Source organism: Scyliorhinus torazame, chromosome 14 (assembly GCF_047496885.1).
Source record: "Scyliorhinus torazame isolate Kashiwa2021f chromosome 14, sScyTor2.1, whole genome shotgun sequence".
Lineage (NCBI taxonomy): Eukaryota > Metazoa > Chordata > Chondrichthyes > Carcharhiniformes > Scyliorhinidae > Scyliorhinus > Scyliorhinus torazame.
This window is the reverse complement of record NC_092720.1, coordinates 51,144,117-51,167,200: the sequence shown is the minus strand read 5'-3', so window position 1 is coordinate 51,167,200 and position 23,084 is coordinate 51,144,117. Positions and strand designations below refer to the sequence as shown.

General features: G+C 46.5%; 2 protein-coding genes across 3 annotated transcripts in view; one reads left to right on the top strand and one right to left on the bottom strand.

The window, feature by feature from the left end:
- Window positions 1-1,061: 1,061 nt before the first annotated feature.
- rpl35a (ribosomal protein L35a) lies at window positions 1,062-7,114 on the bottom strand. The gene is made up of 5 exons (XM_072474173.1): window positions 7,100-7,114; window positions 6,860-6,896; window positions 4,604-4,756; window positions 2,336-2,480; window positions 1,062-1,130 (listed from the first exon to the last, which is right to left on the bottom strand). The coding sequence occupies exons 2-5, from the start codon at window positions 6,868-6,870 to the stop codon at window positions 1,107-1,109; spliced, it is 333 nt and encodes a 110-aa protein (XP_072330274.1). The 5' UTR covers window positions 6,871-6,896; window positions 7,100-7,114; the 3' UTR covers window positions 1,062-1,106.
- A 354-nt stretch (window positions 7,115-7,468) lies between these two features.
- The window catches only part of iqcg (IQ motif containing G), a 105,688-nt gene continuing 90,072 nt past the window's right edge, over window positions 7,469-23,084 (top strand). The window contains exons 1-2 of one of the 2 annotated variants that reach the window (XM_072474172.1): window positions 7,469-7,627; window positions 16,734-16,872. In XM_072474172.1, the coding sequence (XP_072330273.1) occupies window positions 7,485-7,627; window positions 16,734-16,872 (282 nt within the window). In that variant the 5' untranslated portion in view covers window positions 7,469-7,484. The remainder of the gene's footprint in view (window positions 7,628-16,733; window positions 16,873-23,084) is intronic. The other variant, XM_072474171.1, reaches the window with a different exon arrangement.

Below are 23,084 nucleotides of genomic sequence, written 5' to 3'. Positions count from 1 at the left end.
GCACAATTACATGGTTAGAGCTGGCCACTCACTGAAAAGTCAATGGCTATACAGAAACACTTCCAGCAAGTAAGTCATCGCTCAAAAGATACGCTGAGAAAAGATGCCAAACCTAGGCTGTCTCTTTAAAGGTCACTCAATTTTGTCTACTCCCGACAATGGTCTAAATCTCCAGTGGTCAAAAGGCAATTGTAATCCCTGAAATTTCTGGCTGCAATTCAGAAGAATCCACCATGAATCTTTCCTCCCAAATTGCATCTTGCATACTAGATACAAGATGTTTTCAGAAAGTGAATCATCAAACCGCACAGGTCATTTGGTTCATCAAGTCTGTGTCAGGTCTCTCGCATAGGACTTGTTAGTCCCTCACTTTTTCTCCTTTTAAGTATTTATCCGATTCCCCTTTGAAGGCTACTTTTGTATCTGTATCTACATTAGGCACTTGCATTCCAAATTCTGAGCACTTGTTACGTTTATCCTCATGTCGCCTCCGGTTTTGCCAAACACTTTAAATATAGGCCCTATGGCTACTGACAACATCTATCGAAAGATTTCTCCACCTGAACTCATGATTTTAAACATTTCTAACAAAATCCTGCTGAGTTTTCTCCAAGAAGCACAAGCTCAGTTTCTCATTCTGCCCACATAACTGTAATCATTCATTCCCTGGAACCATTTTAGTAAATCTCTTCTGTTCACTCTCAAAAGCTTCCATGTCCTTCCTAAATTGTAGTGCCACAAAATGCACACCATACTCCAGCTGATGCTGAACTAGTGTTTTATACAGGTCCACATGGTGTCCTAACGTTTTCAGATTTAGCATCTATTTGTATGCCCAGGTTCCCATACTTGATCAAATGGTTCTGCCAAAATCAAAAAATTATACAACGGGGCAATGCCGTTGCGCATCCTTTGTAACCTTTATTACTAAAACTGTAATTTTAAACATTAACGCTCATAACAAATACATTGATAAAGTGAGTCATGCAAATCATATATTTGTCACTTTTAAAAGGTATTCCAAGATCATGTGTGCACACAGAAAGACAAAACTAGGCAACTTAGATGATTTTATTATTTATTGTCAATTAATGTACAGTTGGGTTTTAAATCCTTGATGGGTACATCATCTGGAAAAGAAAAAATTCAAGACAAAATATAAAACGAGCAGTCCATAAACAGCCTAATGTTTACACCAAACAAGTCACAATTTAAGCTGTGTTTACATGGAGGAACACTCAGGCCAGCTACTACTTGATTTAGTGCCATCAGTGGCCATTTCATTTAAATACATATAATATAATCAAAATTAAGCAAACACTGAATTTCCATATTTTCCAATTTCCGCTTTGTACAATTGAGACAGACTGACGAGAAAAGTAAGTTCTCCCAGTCAAGATTCTTTTATCAATGATTGCCTCAACTGACAACAGTCCAAGCCAAATCTAGAAGATAGTGCTAGTTTCCTTCAAAAGCGTCTCAAAATATATTTACTCAGCATGCCAACCGCACCTCTTGTGGTTAAGACTATACCAAACTTAGCTGGACCAGAGTAGACTTTTGAATATCTGGGGACCACAACAAATGTAAAGCAATTCTTTCCCCACTTAGGAAACTGGTCTAAATACTAAGTGATCTAAAATCTGAACACAAGTTAGCAACAGTCAACCTCGGCGAATATTATTTCCCTATAATTTTGCTACGCCATCACAGAATGAACGATATCCCCCACTAGACATCTCAACATTATTTGTGGAGAATATCTGAGGTAATATATCATTTCAATTATATGATATACTACAGACTATTGATTGAACTTACGAGTAACCTAATCAGGACTTCAAAAAGTATAATAGGCAGTGATTCCATCAAACAAAGCTGTGGAACTGTTGAGCTACAATCTAAACTCTTGTTTGGTTAAAACAGAATTTAGATAACTCAATATGCTAAACAGCCCCCATAAACCTATAGATTTCCAGACCACACAAGATGACCAAATAATACAGGTACAGTGTCTCAAATCAGACTGCCCAAAAACTGAAGTTGTCTTAAAAACCAGACATGTTTATAGTGCGCTATACATCACTTTTAATCCAGTAAAATAAAAATAAAATCACCTGACAATTTGGCTAGGCGCTGCATTGGTATAATGTGGTACCAGACTAACTATTGGCTTCAGGGACTGGTCTATTCCCGTGCTTTGAGCAACCCTTGACACACCTGACCCGGCTTGACCAGAAACACCCAACCTGAAATTTGGCACAACCTCGGGTGCAGAGTTGCCAGTTTTGATACACTGCATCAGCATCTGAAAAATGTTGCTTCACGCACTCACCACACGAATCCTGTGCCCAATAGCCTTAGCGGGCAGGTTACTGCTGAACTTGGCACGCACCATGCCACTGTTTCCATGAGCACGGGTCACTTTACCCCAAATGACACGAGTCTTGTTTGGTTTACCTCCAGGAGTGACAGTGTTGCTGTAAAAGAAAGGAAAGAATGTTATATTTAAACACAAACAACCAAGGAGTAACAAGTCACTGGACTCAAAACGTTAGCTCTTTTCTCTCCCTACAGATGCTGCCAGACCTGCTGAGATTTTCCAGCATTTTCTCTTTCGTTTCAGATTCAAGTATCCGCAATAATTTGCTTTTAACCAAATAACGTTTGTATTCGGAAACCAGGTTGTACAGGGAGTCACTATTGCAGTAATGTAATAGGGATCTAAACTCCAACTAGAAATAATAATTTGCTTGATTTCTAACAGTGTAAGAAATTCAATCAGCCATACAAATTTGGCAATCATATTCTTAAACAAGAGGCAGTATGGTGATTAGTGCTGCTACCTCACAGAGCCAGGAACCCGGGTTCAATTCCGACCTCGGGTGACTGTGTGGAGTTTTCACATGCCCACTGTGTCTGCGTGGATTTCCTCCGTGTACTCCGGTGTCCTTCCACAGTCCAAGGATGCGCTGGTTAGATGGATTGGTCATGCTAAATTTCCCCTTAGTGTCCAAAGGTTAGGTGGGGTTATGATTATGATAATAATAATCGTCATTGTTGCCACAAATAGCCTTACATTAACACTGCAATGAAGTTACTATGAAAATCCCCTAGTCGCCACATTCCGGCACTGTTCAGGAAGACAGAGGGAGAATTCAGAATGTCCAAATCACCTAACAGCACGTCTTTCGGGACTTGTGGGAGGGACCGGAGCACCCGGAGGAAACCCAAGCAGTCACCGGGAGAACGCGAAAACCCCACAGACAGTAACCCAAGCAGGAACCGAACCTGGCGCTGTGAAGCACCCAAGGGTGGGGGATTGGGTCCAGATATGGTGCTCTTTCGGAGGGTTGGTGTAGACATGATGAGTCGAATGGCCTCATTCTGCACTGTAGGGATTCTATGAACTGTTTAGGCAGGGAGAACAACATCATTCACCAAGCAGCTCAGTTGCAAGCTAACTGCATCTAAAAGGTGCATTTTGCTTTTAAGGTTAAAGAAAAATCTATAAATAAATTGTGGCTGAATCAAACACTAACCAAACACCAAGATCACATTGACTGCTATAATTACCAGTACATCCGTACCATTAATCATTAAATAAAGATCGGAGGAGCGCAAATACAAATGGCGGGAATTTGCCCCCCTAGGGCAACAATGCGCTTGCAAGCGGGGCCAGAGCAACTACAAGCGGGGAAACCCAGGTCAGATGTAGGTGGAAATTATCACTGTCGCGTGTATTTATCAGTGAACGTGTGGGGGCAGGCGCAAGAGACTGAGTGAGTGTGTTGGTGTGAGAGGCTGAGCAAGTGTGTGTGTGTGTGGGGGGGGGGGGGGGGGGGGAAAAGAGGAGAGAGAATGAGGGCTTGCTTACCAGCACCACACACCAATCCATACCCACGTTCACCCACTCATACACTGACCCTCTTACACATTGGTCATTTTATTACTTAACATGTACGTTAACAATTTATTGCTCTTACTTTGCTCAGAAATAGTTTCTTTCCTTAAAACCCCAACTTTTGTTTGTTATGCCTAACGATATAGAACTATGGAGCCCCTTCAGTGCAGAAGGCCATTCGGCCCATTAAGCCTGCACTGACCCTCTGAAAGAGCACCCTAACCCGACCTAACCGTTGGAGGCTAAGGGGCAATTTAGCATGGCCAATGCACCCAACCTGCACATCTTTGGACTGTGGGAGGAAACCGGAGCACACGGAGGAAACCCACACAGACACAGGGAGAAAGTACAAACCCTCACAGACAGTCACCCAAGGTCGGAACTGAACCTGTGTCCCTGGCACTGTGTTACTACTGTGCCACCCCAATTTGCTATAATTAATTCTAAACCTAATCAAATTTCAAAAGTGTGAGATAAATTCTGATTTTCTGTCAAAGTGGAAAAATGTACACAAACTGACATTCTTATGCCATTATGAAGACAATGGATTGGAACAACAGTTGCAGCAAGCATTTGAAGTTAGTACCAGATAACCACAGAGCCCCAAAACAACACCTAGAAGCATAGCAACAAGTGGCCTATCTCTTCAACAATGGCTGTGCATTAGAGTGCGCACAATTCAAAATTAAGCACTCTCACTTCTTTGCTTTGTAGACGTAAGCACATCTCTTGCCCAGGTAAAATTCTGTTTCATCACGGCAATAAACACCCTCAATCTTCAGGAGTGCTGTGTGCTCTCTTTGGTTTCGAAGGCCTCGTTTATAGCCAGTAAACACGGCTTTGCACCATAATCTATAGAATAAGATACAATCAGTGATCTTTGTCCATCAGAAATAATGCAGTTAAAAAGCAAAATGGTTTTTCAACACATAGGAGCACAAAAGACAAAATGTCAAAGCTCAAAATGACAGTAAACATATTTACCCAAAACATTAATTATCACTTCAGGTGCTAGCCGGGTGCATTTGCAGTATCTTTGCTCATTTTGAAAACACAGGCCAGATCGGAAAATCTCTCACCATCTCCCCAGCGACTGCAGGTTTATACTTATTTCAAAAATCTTACCAGAGAATTCCTACAGTGCAGACAGAGGACATTCGGCCCGCTGAAAGAGCGCCGTCCACTTCCACACAACCCCACCTAACCTACACATCTTTGGGCATTAAGGGGCAATTTAGCATAGTCAATGCACCTAACCTGCACATCTTTAGACTGGGAAGAAACTGGAGCAGACACGGGGAGAAAGTGCAAACTCCACACAAATAGTCACCCAAATTGTGCCATCGCGCCAGGATGAAATGACTGTTTGAAAGACGGGGAGAGCTGGAGTTTGCGAAAATACAGCCGCCCCTGCGCTGACATCACATGACTCCCCGTATTAATTAAATTTAAGTAGCACGAGCTAGTGGTGGGAGTTCAGTAGCCAATGAAGATGATGCTCTCATTACACAGAGGACTGTTGATGACCGTAAATTTTCTACTGATCTTTATGTTGTTGCTCGTGGACTTTTAAAAACTCACCCTTGTGAGTTAGATGTCGCTGGTACGGTCACTTTTATTGCCCACCTGTAACTGCCCTCAAGGGGAACAATAGTCGGGTGAATGTGTGGAGTTTGCACTTTCTCCCCGTTTCTCTGTTCCCCCCCACCACCCCCGTCCAAAAGATGTGGTTAGGTGGAGTGGCCATGTTAAATTGCCCCTCAGAGTCCAAACAGTCAGATGGCGTTACTGGGATAGGGGGTGGGCTTAAGTAGGGTGCTCTTTCCAAGGGCCAGTGCAGGCTCGATGGGCCAAATGGCCTTACTTCCACTCCTATGTCTTATTTCTCGAGGAATTAAGGGCTATGGAGAGAGAGCGGGTAAATGGAGTTGAAATCAGCCATGATTGAATGGTGGAGTGGACTCGATGGACCGAATGGCCTTCCACTCCTATGTCTTATGGCTGAATAGCCTCTTTCTGTACTGTAAATTCTATGATTCTGTGACAACTGAGTAACTTGCTTAGCCATTTCCGAAGGCAATTCTATGGGTCTGGAGTCACATGTAGGCCAGAGCAAGTAAGGCCAGCAGATTTACCTCCCTTAAGGAAATGAAATTAGTTGAATAGCTAAAATAATCTGGTCAACGTTAACGAAATAATTTTTTTTAATTCCTGGTTATTTAATTCATTGAATTCAAATTCTTCAGCTGCTGGGGTGGAATTTGAACTCGTACCACCAGATCATTAGACCAGGCCTCTGGATTATTAGTGCAGTAACCTAACTACTAGGCTGCCATAACCAGATTAATGTAATAAGAAACAGGGAAGTAATTTTAAAAAAAAAAACACATCTCCAGATCCCCAGTTAAAAAGACTGAAGTAACCGCAAATAGCCCTGTGAACAACAATTTATCTCACACCACAGTAGGGTCTTGAATCATTTAAATTGTGCAGCTTGTCAAGGAGGCAATTAATAATAATAATCACTTATTGTCACAAGTAGGCTTCAATGAAGTTATTGTGAAAAGCCCCTAGTCGCCACATTCCGGCGCCTGTTCAGAGGCTGGTACAGGAATTGTGCTAAACCAGCCCCTAATTGAAATATGAATTCAGAAATTTCAGGGCAGGAGGACGAATGAGGGATGTAATGAGAGGGTGGTTGATTATGCGAAAGCTGGAAGGGCCTGTTGTGTTCTCTCAACACCTGCCGGAATGACAATCCACAATGACAAGCAATGCAGGCAAAATGAACACGTTTCAACGAGGGCCAAGCTGTGTTCCCCCCCCCCCCCCAAAAAAAACCATACACCTGAGAGAGGAGATGCCGGAACAGCCGGAGTTTTTTTAACAAGCAACCTCAACCCTCCGTTAAGTGCGTAAGATGCAACTCCCCAGCCCGGGGGGCTTAGCACTTACCTTCCAGGCATTGCGAGAGCGCTCGGGGCAGCTGGATCTGGGAGCGAGATAGAGAGAGAGACCGTCAATCACCCGGTACAATCCGCACGACATCGCAAACATCCGCCGCCACACACCCTCCCCGATTACAAATAACTGAAACGCATGCTGCCTTGCGCCGAGCTAAGCTGTTCTGAGCTGCCATTATGCCAGTAATGACGGTCAAAAGAGCTTTTGGAAGCGAGCAGCGCTAATACTCACCGCCCGCCCTGATACCAAGATGGAGGAAGAGGCCGCTGCAAAGCAGGCCGGGAAATTAGCCGGCAGCGGCCAAAGCGGCAGATTCACTCAAACTGAACCAAAGTTCAGTTTAATACAGATTAATAAAAATACAGGTAACATCATCGGATTGAATTTTAAAAAAAAAAGAATTAAGCTGAAAATTTGGAAAATAAATTGCCAAAATTTTGATTAGGTTTAAGATCAAATATTTAATCTGCGAACCATTCTTTTCCCCCAAAGACAAGTGGCAAGTTGCAATTTATTTTGAAATGATATTCATTTAAAATAGGTATAAATCCCCCGACTCATCGATGTCGGAACGTACTTGTTTGGTTAACGATGAACTTGCTTGTAGGGCAACTCCATGGACAGCTCAGGAAGCACTAAGTCCCCCAAGCGTTTCCATGGTAACATGTCAATAATTGGGGGCAAAATGAACAGGGAAGATCTTTGTAACGCTCCCAATGCCAATGCGATTACATCGACCAACAATGATGGGACGAAAGGGTGAGTTTATCTGTGAGAATTTATGTGCAGACATCTCTGATCTGAATAGGGAAATGCGCTGTCTAGCCAGGATTTCAGCCACGTCCACAGGGTGGCTGATATAATTCCAGCCCTCTGCTGAGATCTCAGCCTTGGCAACATTTAAAAAAAAAGACTTGCATTGATGGAGCCTATTTCCTGAACACTTTTCATCCCCAAGCGCTTTAGGACCAATGAAGTGCTTTTGAACTGTGATCACAATTATCAGAATGTGGAGATGCCGGCGTTGGACTGGGGTGAGCACAGTACGAAGTCTTACAACACCAGGTTAGAGTCCAACAGGTTTGTTTCGATGTCACTAGCTTTCGGAGTGCTGCTCCTTCCTCAGGTGAATGAAGAGGTATGTTCCAGAAACATATATATAGACAAATTCAAAGATGCCAAACAATGCTTGGAATGCGACCATTAGCAGGTGATTAAATCTTTACAGATCCAGAGATGGGGTAACCCCAGGTTAAAGAGGTGTGAATTGTGTCAAGCCAGGACAGGACATGTTTCTGGAACATACCTCTTCATTCACCTGAGGAAGGAGCAGCGCTCCGAAAGCTAGTGACATCGAAACAAACCTGTTGGACTCTAACCTGGTGTTGTAAGACTTCGTACAATTATCATAGATTATCATAGAATTTACAGTGCAGAAGGAGGCCATTCAGCCCATCGAGTCTGCACCGGCTCTTGGAAAGAGCACCCTACCCAAGGTCAACACCTCCACCCTATCCCCATAACCCAGTAACCCCACCCAACACTAAGGGCAATTTATCATCGCCAATCCACCTAACCTGCACATCTTTGGACTATGGGGGGAAACCGGAGCACCCGGAAGAAACCCACGCACACACGGGGAGGATGTGCAGACTCCGCACAGACAGTGACCCAAGACGGAATCGAACTTGGGACCCTGGAGCTGTGAAGCAATTGTGCTATCCACAATGCTACCGTGCTGCCCATACATGCTGTGATCTTATTGAATGGTGAAGTGGACTCATGGGGACCGATTGGCCTACTTCTGTTCATATTTTGTATTAATGAATGGTTTAGCAGGTGTGGTGAAACCACTGTGTTGTATTGTGCTGCCACAGTATTACGTGTTGTACAGTAATGCCACTATATTACATGTTGTACAGTTTGGCTCTGCCTGTGGCTCCTCCCCCTAGGGCCTGGTTATATAAGCTGCCGACCTCTCACACTGCCTCATTCTGGGGCACGCTGCCAGCTCTGTTGTAAGTCAATTAAAGCCATAGTTAATTCACTCTGCGTCCTCAATGGTATATCAATTTAATTGACTTACAACAGAGCTGGCAGCGTGCCCCAGAATTTCTTGAGGTTAGCGTCGTGGTCCTGCTGATCATGGCCGCAGATGGTGAAATTATCTAGATATGTGAACGTGTCCCGCAGCCCATACTGGTCAACCATTCAGTCCATCGCTCGCTGGAAGACCGAGACCCCATTGGTAATGCCGAAGGGAACCCGGAGAAAGTGGTAGAGGCGGTCAGCTGCCTCAAAGGCAGTGTACTGGCGGTCCTCCGGGCGAATAGGGAGCTGGTGGTACACGGGCGAATAGGGAGCTGGTGGTACACGGGCTTCAGATCCACGGTGGAGAAGACCCGGTACTGTGCAAACTGATTGACCATGTCAGATATGCGTGGGAGGGGGTACGCATTGAGCTGTGTACCGGTTGATTGTCTGACTGTAGTCAATGACCATCCAATGCTTATCCCCAGTCTTGACGACCACCACTTGAGCTCTCCAGGGGCTGTTACTGGCCTCTATGATCCCTTCCTGCAGGAGCCGCTGAACCTCCGACCTGATGAAGGTCATGTCCCAAGTACTGTATTGTATGCTCTTAGTGGCGACGGGCTTGCAGTCTGGGGTGAGGTTGGCGAAGAGCGAGGGAGGGGCGACCTTAAGGGTTGAGAGGCTACAGAGGCTACAGACGGTGAGTGGGGGCAGGGTTTCATCGAACTTCAGGGTGATACTCTGGAGGTTGCACTGGAAGTCGAGACCCAGAAGTGGGTTTCCCCACTTACATCCATAGTGATCGGGGTTCCTCCTTCATGAGTGATGAGCTGCATCAGTTCCTGCTTAGCAAGGGCATTGCCTCAAGCAGGACTACCAGCTACAATCCCCGGGGGAACGAACAGCTGGAGAGGGAGAACGCAACGGTCTGGAAGGCCGTCCTTCTTGCCCTACGGTCTACAGGTCTCCCAGTCTCCCGCTGACAGGAGGTCCTTCCCAATGCGTTCCAATCCATCCGGTCGCTTCTCTGCAGCGCTACTAATGTGAACCCCCCCCCCAAGAGAGGATGTTTGCCTTCCCCAGAAGGTCCACCTCAGGGGTCTCGCTCCCGACATGGCTCACGGTTCCAGGGCCCGTCCTCCTCCGACGACATGTGAGGACTCATAAGTTGGATCCTCTGGTAGAGAGCGTCCTTCTCCTCCATGCGAATCCCCAGTACGCCTATGTGGCTCACCATGACGGGTGGGAGGACACAGTCTCCCTTCGAGATTTGGCACCCGCAGGTTCCCCAGCGACTGTCACCGGTGCTCCCGACTCTATTCCTCCCCTCTCCACTACTACTCGACCCGACCCTATACCCCCTTTCCCCTTTGCTGCCCACCCGCCTGAGAACACAGAAGCTGTCTTGCTCCCGGACACGCAGGCCTAAACGCTTCAGCCGACTACGATACCCACACCACAGCCGGAACTGAGGCGGTCACGGCGGACAATCAAAGCCCCCGTCAGACTCAATCTCTGACGCAACTTGTTCACTTCACCTCCACCGGACCTTTTTTTTTAAACAGGGGGTGAATGTGGTGAAACCACAGTGTTGTATTGTGCTGCCACAGTATTACATGTTGTACAGTATTGCCGCTATATTACATGTTGTACGGTTTGGCTCTGCCTGTGGCTCCTCCCCCTAGGGCCTGGGTATATAAGCTAGCGACCTCTCACACTGCCTCATTCTGGGGCACGCTGCCAGCTCTGTTGTAAGTTACTTAAAGCCATAGTTAATTCACTCTGTGTTCTCCGTCTTAATTGATGGCATATCAGCAGGTCAGTGTAATTGACACTGATTGGGCTGCTTTACAGGTGACTGTTAATTTTATTGATTATGGGGATTGGTTACTGTCTGATAAATTTTTTTTTAATAAACAATTTTAATGAGGTATCTTTGGTATTACAAACAGCAACAGTATAAAAACAATGTACAAAGAACAAGAAACATAGTGCAATCACCGACTCCCATCGTGCCAAGTCCCGCCTAATTGACCCTAATTCTACACTACCCTAACCCCACCCCACCTGCTGACGATTAATTCTCCGCGAAGAAGTCGATGAATGGTTGCCACCTCCGGGCGAACCTTAATAGTGACCCTCTCAAGGTGAACTTAATCTTCTCTAGGCCGAGAAAGCTCGCCATGTCACTTAGCCAGGTCTCCGACTTCCGGGGCTTTGAGTCCCTCCAAGCTAGCATAATCCGTCTCCGGGCTACCAGGGAAGCAAAGGCCAGAACATCTGCCTCTTTCTCCTCCTGGATTCCTGGATCTTCCGACACCCCGAAAATCACTACCTCTGGACTCATTGCCACCCTTGTTTTCAAAACTCTGGACATGACATCCGCAAACCCCTGCCAATATCCCCTAAATTTTGGACACGCCCAGAACATGTGAACATGGTTCGCTGGTCCTCCTGCACATGTTACACGCCTGTCCTCCACCCCAAAGAATCGACTCATGCGGGCCACTGTCATGTGGGCCCGGTGGACCACCTTGAATTCGATCAAGCTGAGCCTGGCGCATGTTGCAGTCGCGTGGACTCTGCTCAACACGTCCGCCCATAAGCCATCCTCCATCTCATCACCAAGCTCCTCCTCTCATTTACGCTTCAGCTCTTCGGTCTGTGTCTCCTCCGCCCCCATGAGTTCTTTGTAGATGTCCGAGACGCTCCCCTCTCCCACCCATCCCCTAGACACTACCCTATCCTGGATCCCCCTTAGTGGCATGAGTGGGAAGGATGATACCTGCCTGCACAGAAAGCCCCGCACCTGTAAATATCTAAATTTGTTCCCCCTTGCCAATCCAAACTTCTGTTTCAGCGCCCTCAATCTAGGGAAGCTCCCCTCTAAGAACAGGTCCCCCATCCTCTCAATTCCCACCCTTCGGCATACTCGAAACCCCCATCCAAGCTCCCCGGGGCAAACCGGTGATTGTCACATATTGGGGACCAGACCGATGCTCCCACTGCTCCAACGTACCTCCTCCACTGACCCCAGATCTTCAAGGCCGCCACCATCACGGGACTGGTGGAGTACCTCGCCGGCGGGAATGGCAGAGGTGCCGTTATCAATGCCCCCAGACTGGTGCCCTTACATGAAGCTGCCTCCATACACTCCCAAACCGACCCTGCCCTGCCACCCACTTCCTTATCATGGCTATGTTAGCCGCCCAGTAATAATTACTGAAATTCGGCAGGGCAAGCCCCCCCCCTCCCCCCGATTGCGCTCGAGCATCACCTTCTTCACTCGCGGGGACCTACCCGCCCACACAAAGCCCAGGATGATTTTGTTAACCCTCTTAAAAAAGGACCGCAGGATGAAAATTGGGAGACACTGAAATACGAATAAACATCTCGGCAGGACCGTCATTTTGACCGTCTGCACTCTCTCAGCCAACGACAGCGGGAGCGCATCCCATCTCCGAAACTCGCCCTTCAACTGTTCAACCAACCGGGACAAGTTCAACTTGTGTAACCGGCCCCAGTCGCGCACCACTTGTATCCCTACGTACCTGAAACTGTCCCCTACTAACCTGAACGGCAGCTCCCTCAGCCGACCCTCCTGACCCCTCACCAGGACTACAAACATCTCACTCTTTGTCCTATTCAGTTTATACCCCAAAACCGTTCAAATTCCCCCAAAATCGCAATAATTTCGCCCATCCCTGCCCCTGGATCTGATACGTATCAGAGCAGGTTGTCCGCGTACAGTGAGACCCTATGTTCCACACACCCCTGAACCAGCCCCTTCCAGCCCCTTGAAGCTCTCGGAGCAATTGCCAGCAGCTCTATTGCTAACGCAAACAGCAGCGGGGAGAGGGGGCACCCCTGTCCTGTTCCCCGGTACAGTCTAAAATAGTCTGCGGTCGTCCCATTCGTCCTTACACTAGCCTCCAGGGCCTGATACAACAGCCTGACCCAGTCGATAAAGCCCCTACCAAACCCAAATCGTCCCAGCACCTCCCATAGATAGTCCCACTCCACCCGGTCGAACACCTTTCCCGCATCCATTGCCACAACTACCTCAACCTCCCTACTCTCCGGGGGCATCATAACTACATTGAGCGGCCTTCTTATATTGGCCACCAACTGCCTGCCCTTAACAAACCCGGTTTGATCCTCCATAATCACCTCCGGCACACAATCTTCAATCCTGGAGGCCAACATTTTGGCCAGCAACTTGTCGTCCACATTAAGCAGTGAGATCGGCCTATATGACCCGCATAGCTCCGGGTTCTTGTCCCGCTTCAATATCAACGAAATAGTGGCCTGTGACATCGTCGGAGGGCAGCACCCCTCTATCCCTTGCCTCATTGAAAATCTTGACCAGCAACGGCCCTAAAATCCCCAAGAACCTCTTATAGAATTCCACCGGATACCCATCCGGCCCCGGGGCTTTACCCGACTATATTGCCTTCAAGCCCTCAACTATTTATTCGGTCCTAATCGGGGCCCCCAGCCCATTTACCAGCTCCCTACCCACCCCTGGGTCCGTCCAAGAAGCGTCTCATCCCCTCAGGCCCCGTGGGGGGTTCTGAGCAATAGAGCCTCCTGTAAAAGTCCCTGAATGCCCTGTTTAGCCCTGCCGAGTCCCCTACCAAATTCCCATCCCCATCAATTTCCCAGGCAGCCACCCTCTTCCTAAGCTGCTGTGCCAGCAATTTGCTGGCCTTCTCCCAGTGTTCGTAAAATGCACCCCTCGTCGTCCTAAGCTGCTCCACTGCCTTACCTGTGGACAGCACCTCGAACTCCGCCTGCAGCCTCCGACGTTCCCTTAAGAGCTCCACCGCATACCTCCTGTCTCTCTGTAAGATCTCCTTAACCAGTCGGTCCGTTTCTGCCCTATCCGTCCTGTCCCTATGAGCCCGGATCAAAATCAGCTCCCCTCTCACCACTGCCTTCAGCGCCGCCCAGACCACCACTGCTGAGACTTCCCCCGTGTCATTAACCTGCAGGTAATTCTGCATACACTTCCTCAGCCTCTCGCCCACCGCCTCGTCCGCCAACAAGCCCACGTCCAACCTCCATTGCGGGCACTGGAAGCTCTCCTCACTGACCTGCAGTTCCACCCAGTGTGGGGCATGATCCGAAATAGCGATGGCCGATTCCACCACCCCCGCTCAAAATGAAAAAGTCAATCGGGGAATAAACCTTGTGAACATGCAAATAAAAATAAAATCCTTCTCCGTCGGCTGCCTAAACCTCCATGGGTCGACCCCGCCCCCATCTAGTCCATGAACCCTATCAGTTCCTTTGCCATTGCTGGCACTCTCCCCGTTTTCGAACATGACCGGTCCAGGCCGGGGTCGATGACTGTATTAAAATCCCCTCCCATAACCAACTTGTGCGAGTCCAGGCCAGGTATCTTCCCCAGCACCCTCTTTATAAATTCCACATCGTCCCAACATGTACATGTTAACCAAGACTACCTCCAGCTTACCGCTAACCATGACATAACGGCCCCCCCACCCCATCCAAGACTATACTTCCCACATGAAATTGCACCCCCTTGTTGATCAAAATCGCCACCCCTCTAATCTTGGATGTCCAGCCCCGAATGAAAGACCTGACGGACCCAACCCTTCCTTAGCCTGACTTGATCCGCCACTTTCAGGTGTGTCTCCTGTAACATTACCACATCCGCCTTCAGAGCCCTCAGATGCACGAACACACTGCCCTCTTGACCGGCCCATTCAATCCTGACATTCCTGGTGATCAGCCTACTTTGGGGGCACCGTGCCCCCCCCTTCCGCCGTTCAGCCATCCCCTTTCCTGAGCCCGCCTCCAGCCCATGCGCCATGCCTCCATCGGTCCGCCTCCTGGCAGCCCCCACCCCCGACCTCCTCATTGTTCCGAAACCTAAGTCCTTCCCGCGTCAGCAGAGTAACTACCCCCCCCCAGCAACACTACTTTGTAACCTAACCCCTGCCATGTATTAATCATATGCACACCCCCCAGACTAGTAGACTAGTTCACCCAGCTAGCCTGGTGGACCTCGCCTCCAACGCCAAGAAGTCTCCCACCTATTGTTCCCCACTCCCCTCCCTTCCCCGCCGTCCATCGAAACTGCTTCCCTCATCAAAGTAACCCTAAACAATCGCCCAATTACCATAAGAGACAACACAAAACGAAAAACCCACAAAGAACCCCCCAAACAGTGAAAATCAAAGTAATAAAAAGTAAAAAGCCCCACCAGCCACCCCCACCAAAAACCCCAAAACCCATAGAAACCGAATAACTTTTACTCTGTCTGATCATTTCTAATTATTAATATTTTCGAGTTGAATATTGAATTGCAATACATCACTTCCCCACATCTCCCCATCCCCCATAAAACAAATGACAGAAATATTGGACATATCTGATGTTTACACCCTGTTAAGTTCGTGTTACACAGAATTTTCACTGTAACTGCATTTCATGTGCAGCATGAGAAGTAATATTAACAGAGAAAAAAATTATAGAATGTGATGTCAAATCATTAGTAAAATCCTAATTAAGAGGGATTTAGCTAATCAGCAGACTTTTTTTTATAAAATAATCTTTATTGTCATAAGTAGGCTCCCATTAACACTGCAATGAAGTTACTGTGAAAAGACCCCAGTCGCCACATTCCGGCGCCTGTTCAGCTACACAGGGAGAATTCAGAATGTCCAATTCACCTAACAGCGTGTCTTTTGTGACTTGTGGGAGGAAACCGGAGCACCCGGAGGAAATCCACGCAGATATGGGGAGAAAGTGCAGACTCCGCACAAACAGAGACATAAGACGGGAATCAAACCTGGGACCCTGGCGCTTTGAAGCAACAGTGCTAACCACTGTGCTACCGTGCTTCCCTGACTTGAAGCAGCAGTCTTAGTGAACACCATTTTTCAGATGTGGATTTTTTTCCCCAGCTTTTTGGGATCTGTTCATTCAAACTTTGTAGAGTAGCATGGGTGCTGACCGGAGGTTGGAGCTTGCAGGCACAGTGAGCTTAAGAAGAAGCTTTCCTCTGTATTGCCATGTGTTATTCCAACCATACTTTCACCACTTCCCCCACTATTCCCCAAAGGGTAAACAAACCCTATATGCGTGTGATGATACAGGACCAACAACTATCCTCCGTTATCACCATCAGACTCAAGCTGATGGTACTTCTTGCACATTTTATTTTATAAGGAGGTTAGCTAAAATGTTGTTACATAACTCTTGGCATCTATACATACCTCAGATTTTAATTCACTGAAAAATGTAGAAATCTTACATATTACCAATTATTTAATTGAACTTGTTATTTAATTTAATTTTATTTTATTCCCGAAAAGGGCGGCATGGTGGCGCAGTGATTAGCACTGCTGCCTCACAGCGCTGAGGACCCGTTTCGATCCCAGCCCCGGCTCACTGTCCGTGTGGAGTTTGCACATTCTCCCCATGTCTGCGTGGGTCTTACCCCCACAACCAAAAGATATGCGGGGTAGGTGGATTGGCCGTGGTAAGATTGCCCCTTAATTGAAAAAAAAATGAATTGGGTACTCTTTAAAAAAAAATGTATCCCCTAGATCTGATTAATTAATTGCGCACTATTTGTAATTATTCCTCTGACTCTGTGCATAGCAGTTTTTTCCCCCTCAGTCTGTTGAACCTAAATTGCCTGCTACATTGGTGTCTCATTTCGGGGCCTAATTTTCTAACAGTAAAACTACAAGTAATTCAAGAAATTCTCATCATGGGTCTGCAATCTGGAGACTGTGCTATTGACAATCTCATCGTGCTTAAATACAATATAACGTATTTCTTTTTTTTTTTAAAGAGAGGCTGAGGAATTTGAGCAACTTTCCCAGGGGGATATTCTGCGCATCTGCAGTGTGCTGAGCGAATGCATTGATCAATTAACCATTCTTGGCCTTATCATGCCAGTCTCCTATGAGGAAAGGGCAGATGCGGCCAGTGTAAGTGATTCCATAAATCTTTGGCATTCTTTCCATGTATTATTGCATCTGCAAAGGTATTAAATAAATTGTTTCATGCCAAATCAAGCCCACTTTTACCATGGGCATAGAAGGTTTGTCAGTTAGAAAAATGTGTTTGTCTCAAGGAGACCTAAAGCAGGAAGAAAATAAAATAAAAATGAAAATTGGAGTGAAGTACTAATAAAGATATCAGTCTAAATACCTTATCCCCTCAGTGCTAAATTAATTTCAGTAGTTCAATGATATAGTGAAATCAATTGTATTGCACAAGCTTATCATGACGTAGCATCACAGTCCCCACTGAGCTTTGCAATAGTGCAAAGTGTTTTGCTCTGATGTTTGAAAAGAAACTATAAACAATATCTACTGGTGCCAAACTTCCATAATTCTGGGACAAAGAGTCTAGAATGACATCCATTGTTTATACCTGTCTCGGAATCTGAGATAATTTCACTTCTATCGGAAGTACATTTCTCAGGAAAAACGGAATTGTAAATGTTTGATCACCTTGTAACTAATGTGATTACATTTTGCATTCTATCACTGTGCAACAGTTCTGGTACCCAGGATACAGAATTGAAAATGGCTTGCAGGTACATTGGAAGAGAATACTCAGAAAATTGAATCTTCTTTACTTCCCACCCTTGTCCACACATAATCGCTTAGAGAAATGACAAGATATTGCTTTTGTTTTAAATTTAGAGTACCCAATTATTTTTTCCCAATTAAGGGACAATTTAATCTGGTCAAGCTACCTAACCTACACATCTTTCGTTGTGGGGGTGAAACCCACACAGACACGGAGAGAATTTGCAAACTCCACACAGACAGTGACAAGGGGCCGGGATCGAACCCAGGTCCTCAGTGCCGTAAGCAGCAGTGCTAAACACTGTGCCACCATACCGCCCCAATAAGATATTGGTGTGGGATGGAAAATAATTACATTCCGTCAGGTGGATATACCCCTCTGAAGTTGGAGTTTAGAGGTGAAATTACAAGATTATGTCACAGGATGCCCAAAAGCTATTCTCAATCGTATCCTTCATTTTGATGATCCCTCTCCCAAAAAATATTTAAATTGGGGAAAATGAATTCAGTTGGGCACTTGTGATAAAAGGAGATCAGGCCCTACCTAAATTTGTTAAACTAAGTTCAGAAATGGAATCATCATATAACTCTTCCGTTATAGTTCTCATTTTGATGACCACCAGAATTTTTTTTAAAAGTTGAAACACAATTACTGTTTATTTATAACAAGAACTATAATGAACAATGTAGCACATGCAACTGTTTAACTATAAAAAAAATTGAAGACATTTTTCATTATAACAAAATAATACATCATACCACCCATAAAGATACAACTTAAAAATAATACAATCAAAACTCAACAACCCCACTAAACCAATTCTTCAAACTAAACCCCCCCCACCAACAGCTGACGGTGACTAACTCTTTGAAAAAGGAAATGAATGGCTGCCATCTCGAGTAGAACCCTTCTACTGACCCCCTAGGATGTGTTTTTAAAATTATTTTTTTTAAATGTTTCTGTTGAGGTTTTTGTTTGTAATATACAGAACAAAGATAAGCATGGAGATACATTTGAAAACAAAAGAGAAATATATACACATCGCGCGACTTATGTTATTTACATCGGTTGTCTTATGTTATTTGCAATGGTTACAACTTCTTGTTTTTCATTTTCCAGTAGGTGTTTAGTTCTGGCTGGATCCTCTGCTCCCCTCTGCCCCCTTTGTTCTGAGCACCCTCCCTCTCTGGCCATCTGCCATGCCTTCTTCTCTCGTTTGCTCTTGTGTCGTGCTCCAGTTGGATTGGCGTGATGCCGTGTATTTTCCTATTTGCTGGGCATGGTTGGGTTCCTTGCCTCCTTATTCCCCCCTCTCTCTCTCTCCCCCCTCCTCCTCCCCCCTCCCCATCTTGTTATATTGTGACTACTCTCTCCCTTCCTTTGACTTATTGAAGAGATCTGGCAGATCTGATACCTCGAAGACTGCCACTTTTGGGCAAGACTCCACCCTCCTCCCCACCACCTTGGACATTACCTCGAAGAAGACTGTCCAAAACCCAACTAGTCTGTGGCAAGACCAGAACATGTGGACATGGTTGGCCAAGCCTCCTTGCCACTGTTCAGATTTATCCTCCACCTCCGGGAAGAACCTGCTCATTCAGGTTCTCGTTAAGTGGGCTCTGTGCCCCACTTTCTGCTGCATTAGGCTTAGCCTTGCATGTGGAGGTGGAGTTGACCCTATGCAGTGCTTTGCTCCAGAGTCCCCACCCAATTTCAAATCCCAAGTCCTCCTCCCACTTTTCTCTTGTCTCGTCCCGTTGAGTGTTATCTCTCCTTTATAGTCGCCCATACATGTCGCCGCAATTCCCCTTCCCTAGGATGTCCGCGTCCAATAGGTCCTCGAGCAGTGATTGTTGTTGTTTTTTTTCTTCTTTTAAAAAATATTTAGAGCACACAATTCATTTTTCCAATTAAGGGGCAATTTAGCCAAAATGGCCAATCCACCTAGCCTGCATATCTTTGGGTTGCGGGAGCAAAACCCACGCAAACACGGGGAGAATGTGCAAACTCCACACGGACAGTGACCCAGAGCCTCGATCGAACCTGGGACCTCGGTGCCGTAAGGCACTAGGGCTAACCCACTGCGCCACCGTGCTGCTCTCTCGAGCAGTGATCGTGTGTACGTCCTCATTTCCCTGAGTAAGACGTTTTTGACCAGCATGTATCTTAGTTCGTCTTTTTTACTCCCTCGATCAGGCTGGTCAGGTACCATTTGTGGATCCCTGTCCAGGCATGAGCAATTTGAATCTCCAGGTGGCGGCATTTGTATTGGGCCTGTTTAAATGGCATTCCCTCCAGCTCTGCCCCTCTCCCTTGCGGGTTCACTGGGTAGATCTCGCTTTTGCTCAGGTTGAGTTTGAACATAGAACATTACAGCGCAGTACAGGCCCTTCGGCCCTCGATGTTGCGCCGACCTGTGAAACCACCCTAAAGCCCATCTACACTATCCCCTTATCGTCCACATGTCTATCCAATGACCATTTGAATACCCTTAGTGTTGGTGAGTCCACTACTGTTGCAGGCAGGGCATTCCACACCCTTACTACTCTCTGAGTAAAGAACCTACCTCTGACATCTGTCTTATATCTATCACCCCTAAATTTAAAGCTATGTCCCCTCATGCTAGACATCACCATCCGAGGAAAAAGGCTCTCACTGTCCACCCTATCCAATTCTCTGACCATCTTGTATGCCTCAATTAAGTCACCTCTTAACCTTCTTCTCTCTAATGAAAACAGCCTCAAGTCCCTCAGCCTTTCCTCATAAGATCTTCCCTCCATACCAGGCCAACATTCTGGTAAATCTCCTCTGCACCCTTTCCAATGCTTCCACATCCTTCCTGTAATGCAGCGACCGGAATTGCACGCAATACTCCAAATGTGGCCGCACCAGAGTTTTGTACAGCTGCAACATGACCTCATGGCTCCGAAACTCAATCCCTCTACCAATAAAAGCTAACACACCGTACGCCTTCTTACCAACCCTCTCAACCTGAGTGGCAACTTTCAGGGATCTATGTACATGGACACCGAGATCTCTCTGCTCATCCACATTGCCAAGAATCTTACCATTAGCCCAGTACTCTGTCGTCCTGTTATTCCTTCCAAAATGAATCACCTCACACTTTTCTGCATTAAACTCCATTTGCCACCTCTCAGCCCAGCACTGTAGCTTATCTATGTCCCTCTGTAACAGCCCAGCACTGTAGCTTATCTATGTCCCTCTGTAACTTGTAACATCCTTCCGCACTGTCCACAACTCCACCGACTTTAGTGTCATCTGCAAATTTACTCACCCATCCTTCTACGCCCTCCTCCAGGTCATTTATAAAAATGACAAACAGCAGTGGCCCCAAAACAGATCCTTGTGGTACACCATTAGTAACTCGACTCCAGTCTGAACACTTCCCATCAACCACCACCCTTTGTCTTCTTCCAGCTAGCCAATTTCTGATCCAAACTGCTAAATCTCCCTGAATCCCATGCTTACGTATTTTTTGCAGTAGCCTACTGTGGGGAACCTGATCAAACGCTTTACTGAAATCCATATATACCACATCAACTGCTTTACCCTCATCCACCCGTGTGGTCACCTTCTCAAAGAACTCAATAAGGTTTGTGAGGCACGACCTACCCTTCACGCAACCGTGTTGACTATGTCTAATCAAATTATTCCTTTCCAGATGATTATACACCCTATCTCTTCTAAACCTTTCCAAGATTTTGCCCACAACAGAAGTAAGGCTCACTGGTCTATAGTTACCGGGGTTGTCGCTACTCCCCTTCCTGAACAAGGGGACAGCATTTGCTATCCTCCAGTCTTCTGGCACTATTCCTGTTGACAAAGATGACTTAAAGTTCAAAGCCAAAGGCTCAGCAATCTCCTCCCTAGCTTCCCAGAGAATCCTAGGATAAATCCCATCCGGCCCAGGGGACTTATCTATTTTCACCCTTTCCAGAATTGTTAACACCTCCTCCTTATGAACCTCAAGCCCTTCTAGTCTAGTAGCCTGAATCTCAGTATTCTCCTCGACAACATTGTCTTTTTCCTGTGTGAATACTGACGAAAAATATTCATTTAGCACCTCTCCTATCTCCTCGAACTCCAAGCACACCTTTCCACTACTGTCCTTGACTGGCCCTACTCTTACCCTAGTCATTCTTTTATTCCTGACATATCTATAGAAAGTTTTAGGGTTAACATTGATCCTACCTGCCAAAGACTTCTCATGTCCCCTCCTGGCTCTTCTTAGCTCTCTCTTTAGGTCCTTCCTAGCTAACTTGTAACTCTCGAGCGCCCTTACTGAACCTTCATGTCTCATCTTTGCATAAGCCTCCTTCTTCCTCTTGACAAGTGTTTCGACTGCCTTAGTAAACCACGGTTCCCTTGCTCGACCACTTCCTCCCTGCCTGACAGGTACATACTTATGAAGGACACGCAGTAGCTGTTCCTTGAACAAGCTCCACATTTCCACTGTGCCCATCCCCTGCAGTTTTCCTCTCCATCTGATGCATCCTAAGTCTTGCCTCATCGCATCATAATTGCCTTTCCCCCAGATATAACTCTTGCCCTGCGGTATATACCTATCCCTTTCCATCACTAAAGTAAACGTAATCGAATTGTGGTCACTATCACCAAAGTGCTCACCTACCTCCAAATCTAACACCTGTCCTGGTTCATTACCCAGTACCAAATCCAATACGCCCTCGCCTCTCATTGGCCTACCTACATACTGTGTCAGGAAACCCTCCTGCACACATTGGACAAAAACAGACCCATCTAAAGTACTCGAACTACAGCGTTTCCAGTCAATATTTGGAAAGTTAAAGTCCCCCATAACAACTACCCTGTTGCTTTCGCTCCTATCCAGAATCACCTTTGCAATCCTTTCCTCTACATCTCTGGAACGTTTCGGAGGCCTATAGAAAACCCCGAACAGGGTGACCTCTCCTTTCCTGTTTCTAACCTCAGCCCAGACTACCTCAATCGACGAGTCCTCATCAAACGTCCTTTCTGCCACCGTAATACTGTCCTTGACTAACAATGCCACCCCTCCCCCTCTTTTACCACCTTCCCTGAGCTTACTGAAATATCTAAGCCCCGGCACCTGCAACAACCATTCCTGTCCCTGCTCTATCCATGTCTCCAAAATGGCCACAACTTCGAAGTCCCAGGTACCCGGAGAAGGCTACAAACTCTTTCAAGAGCGCCATGATTCCTTCCATGTTGATTTGTGGGTCTGAGGTGTAGAGGAGCAGGTCATCCGCATAGAGACTCTCCAGGGCTGTCTCCTCTCCAGATCCCCTTGCAATTACCTGTCTCTCTCAGCATGATCGCCAGTGGATCGATCGCTAGGGCAAACAGCAGTGGGGACAATGGGCAACCCTGCCTTGTACCTCTGTTCAGCTGGAAGTACTTGGAGCTGGCGGTATTCGTCCTACACTCGCTGTGGGAGCGCTGTAGAGGAGTTTCACCAAGGCGGTGAACCCTGCTCCAAACCCAAACCGCTCCAGTACCTCTATGAGGTACTTCCGTTTGACTCTGTCGAAGGCCTTTTCCGCGTCAAGGGAGACGATCACCTCGGGTTTAGCAGGCGCCTGAT